The sequence below is a fragment of the Martes martes genome (assembly GCF_963455335.1).
Source record: "Martes martes genome assembly, chromosome: 10".
Lineage (NCBI taxonomy): Eukaryota > Metazoa > Chordata > Mammalia > Carnivora > Mustelidae > Martes > Martes martes.
In genome coordinates, this window is record NC_137898.1 from 17,477,966 (window position 1) to 17,480,851 (window position 2,886).

A 2,886-nucleotide genomic window follows, 5' to 3' on the forward strand; every position below is an offset into this window, starting at 1 on the left:
AAGGCACAATCATTGACCCTAGCTTCCCTCTTCAAATCCGCCCTTTTGTCTTAAACTAGAAATAATATTTACTCAATACTTTCCCTATCCTTATCCCTGGCTTAGCCTTAGCTCCTATCCAACTGTCAAAATAAACCACACATTATTTTGTCTGGATTCTGTTGAAATGTTTAATTCTCACCACCACATGTCAACTTGATCATTTTTGATAAACTAAGTGCTGTTAAATCATCTTCTAGGCCTGGACATTGTGGGAAAAGTTTCTCTGTCTTAGGATTTGAGACAGCCATGCATAAGCTAGGACACACAGTCACCCCCAAGAACAGGTATACCATACACTGGCATTACTGAATGGTCAGTTAAGAAATAGCTCCAGATGACAAGTGAGTTTGAGAAAGGGGTATTTGTGAAAAGTAACATGGGCTGGAGTGTTATAGTCAGAGTTTCATAAAGTGTTGTGTAGTCATGGAGAATGACCTGATCTTTCCCATGTGCAGAGAGGAGCATTGTTGCTTAAATATGTCTCTACATGTGAGACAAGGTTTTAGCAAATTTGACACCATATTTCTTAAAGGACAGAGGAAATCATTAAGACTGAAGACGAAGGGGCACCTGGGTGGCTCAGCTGGTTAAGCGATTGCCTTCAGCTCAGGTCATGATCCTGGAGTCCCAGGATCGAGTCCCACATCAGGCTCCCAGCTCCGTGGGGAGTCTGCTTCTCCCTCTGACCTTCTCCCCTCTCATGCTCTCTCTCTCACTCTCTCTCTCTCAAATAAATAAATAAAATCTTAAAAAAATAATAAAAGCCTGAAGAAGAATTAATTATCCATAGACACAAATATATATTATATATATATATGTAGTGTGTGTGTGTGTGTGTGTGTGTGTGTGTGTGTATATGTAAATATTCCAGGCAACTGTGTTTTATTTGAAAGAAAGTAGGACTGAGATCTGGAAGACCTGGATTTGAATTTTATACCTGTAAATCGTATACGTTTGACCTGAGGCAAGTGACTTAGTAAGACTCTCTTGTTACCTATTTGTTTCTCTGTAAAATGAGGACAGTAATATTGGAATTACCAGTTTTCCACATGGATAAATCACCTGAAGTATATATGACCAACAAATAATAACATGTTCATGTAACATAATTGTAGGTATCAAACCTCCAGAGCAAAACCTTTAGAACTTAATGATATGCCCTTTTGTTGAGGTTAAATAAAACAATGTTTACTGTTGTTGCTTCAAATGGCTCAAGTCTTGGTAAGGAAAAAGAAAAAGTATCCTTTATAGTAAAAAAACAAACAAACAAAAATGATAAAAATTGTGACTTATAAGAACATTTAAAAAAGAAAAGACCAAATTGAGAATAATTTCAAGATTTCTAGTTTATTTTTTGTGCTAAAAAAGAAAACAAAACAAAACAAATAGAAAGAGGTTGTGAATTAGTCTCTTCCTTTTGTTGGTGTCCTCTTTGCTTTGGTACATTCATAGGGTTAAAAAAAAAAAAATCAGGAGTCATTCTTTTACTCCCCAATGGCTCCCTCTGATATATCTACTTAAGAAATTCTATTCTCTTGTTGACTTTACCATAGGTGAAGAAAAAAAGAAGTTGCATGGAATAAAAAATTTCAGCCAAGTAACAAATATGAAAAATTTAGTAAAGTAGAATAAGACTTTGGAGAAATAAATACTCTAGAATAAACAAACTAGGGATTTATAGTTGTTCATTCTATTTTTTTTAATCTGTGAACACTGTGGCTTTGATAAAGTACATTAAAAGCTATCAAAAGCACCTATCAAAAGGCCTAGCCACTGTCAAGTGCTTCATCAGTGTGAGAATGTGGGAATTTTTTTTTACACTATTGATCTACAAAATATTCCATTCTCTTTCACACTGTAGAACAGATAGAATCCTCCCTATTAAATAAACCATCCCTTCCTTGGCATTAGGAACAGACTAAGTTATCCTCCTCTTCAACAGACTCCTCATGGCATTTTTCACCTCTGTGTTTCTCACTGTGTAAATGATAGGATTCAACATGCGAGTGAGGATTGCAAAGAACACAGTCACCAACTTGTCCACAGGGTAGGTGACTACAGGACACATGTAGATGAATATGCAAGGCACAAAAAGAGCACAATCACAGTAAAGTGGGAGCCACACGTTGAGAGGGCTTTGTGCTGACCTTCGGAGCCATGGGATTTCAGGGAGCTCAGGATGACTATGTAGGAGAGGAGTAGCATGGAAAAAATGAGCAAACACATGGCCCCACTGTTGGCTGCCACCACCATTCCCAGCATGTAGGTGTCAGTGCAGGCAAGTTTCAGCAGAGGGAAGAGATCACACATGAAGTGGTCAATCACATTGGGACCACAGAAGGGCAAGTTGACCATGAAAAGGATCTGCACGGTGGCATGCAGGATCTCCCCTATCCACGCCACCACCACCAGGAGGTGGCAGAGCCCCTGTCGCATGATGGTCGTGTAGTGCAGGGGCTTGCAGATAGCTACATAGCGATCATAGGCCATGACAATGAGGAGGATGATCTCTGATCCTCCCAGGAAGTTGTCCACGAAGAGCTGAGTCAGGCAGCCACCCAAGGAGATGGTTCTCCTCTGGTACAGCAGGTCGATGATCATTTTGGGGGTGGTCACAGAGGTGTAGGATGCATCTATAAAGGACAAGTAAGTGAGAAAGAAATACATGGGAGCCGAAAGTGTGGGGCTGAGGGAGATGGTAATGACAATGAGCAGATTGGCCAGCACAGTAAATAGAAAAATGAACAAAAAGACCACGAAGAGTATTTTCTGCAAGTGTGGATTCTGCGTGAGTCCCAAGAGAATAAATCCAGTCACATTGTTGGGAGGTGTGCGGTGATCCAT

The 2,886-nt window shown here is 39.8% G+C and overlaps 1 protein-coding gene across 1 annotated transcript; it reads right to left on the reverse strand.

The window, feature by feature from the left end:
• Positions 1–1,960: 1,960 nt before the first annotated feature.
• On the reverse strand, positions 1,961–2,886 carry LOC308350278 (olfactory receptor 4C3D-like; the record flags this gene model as incomplete). Its single annotated transcript, XM_080815414.1, is given in 2 exon segments — positions 1,961–2,136; positions 2,139–2,886. Coding segments are annotated over 2 exon segments (924 nt in total).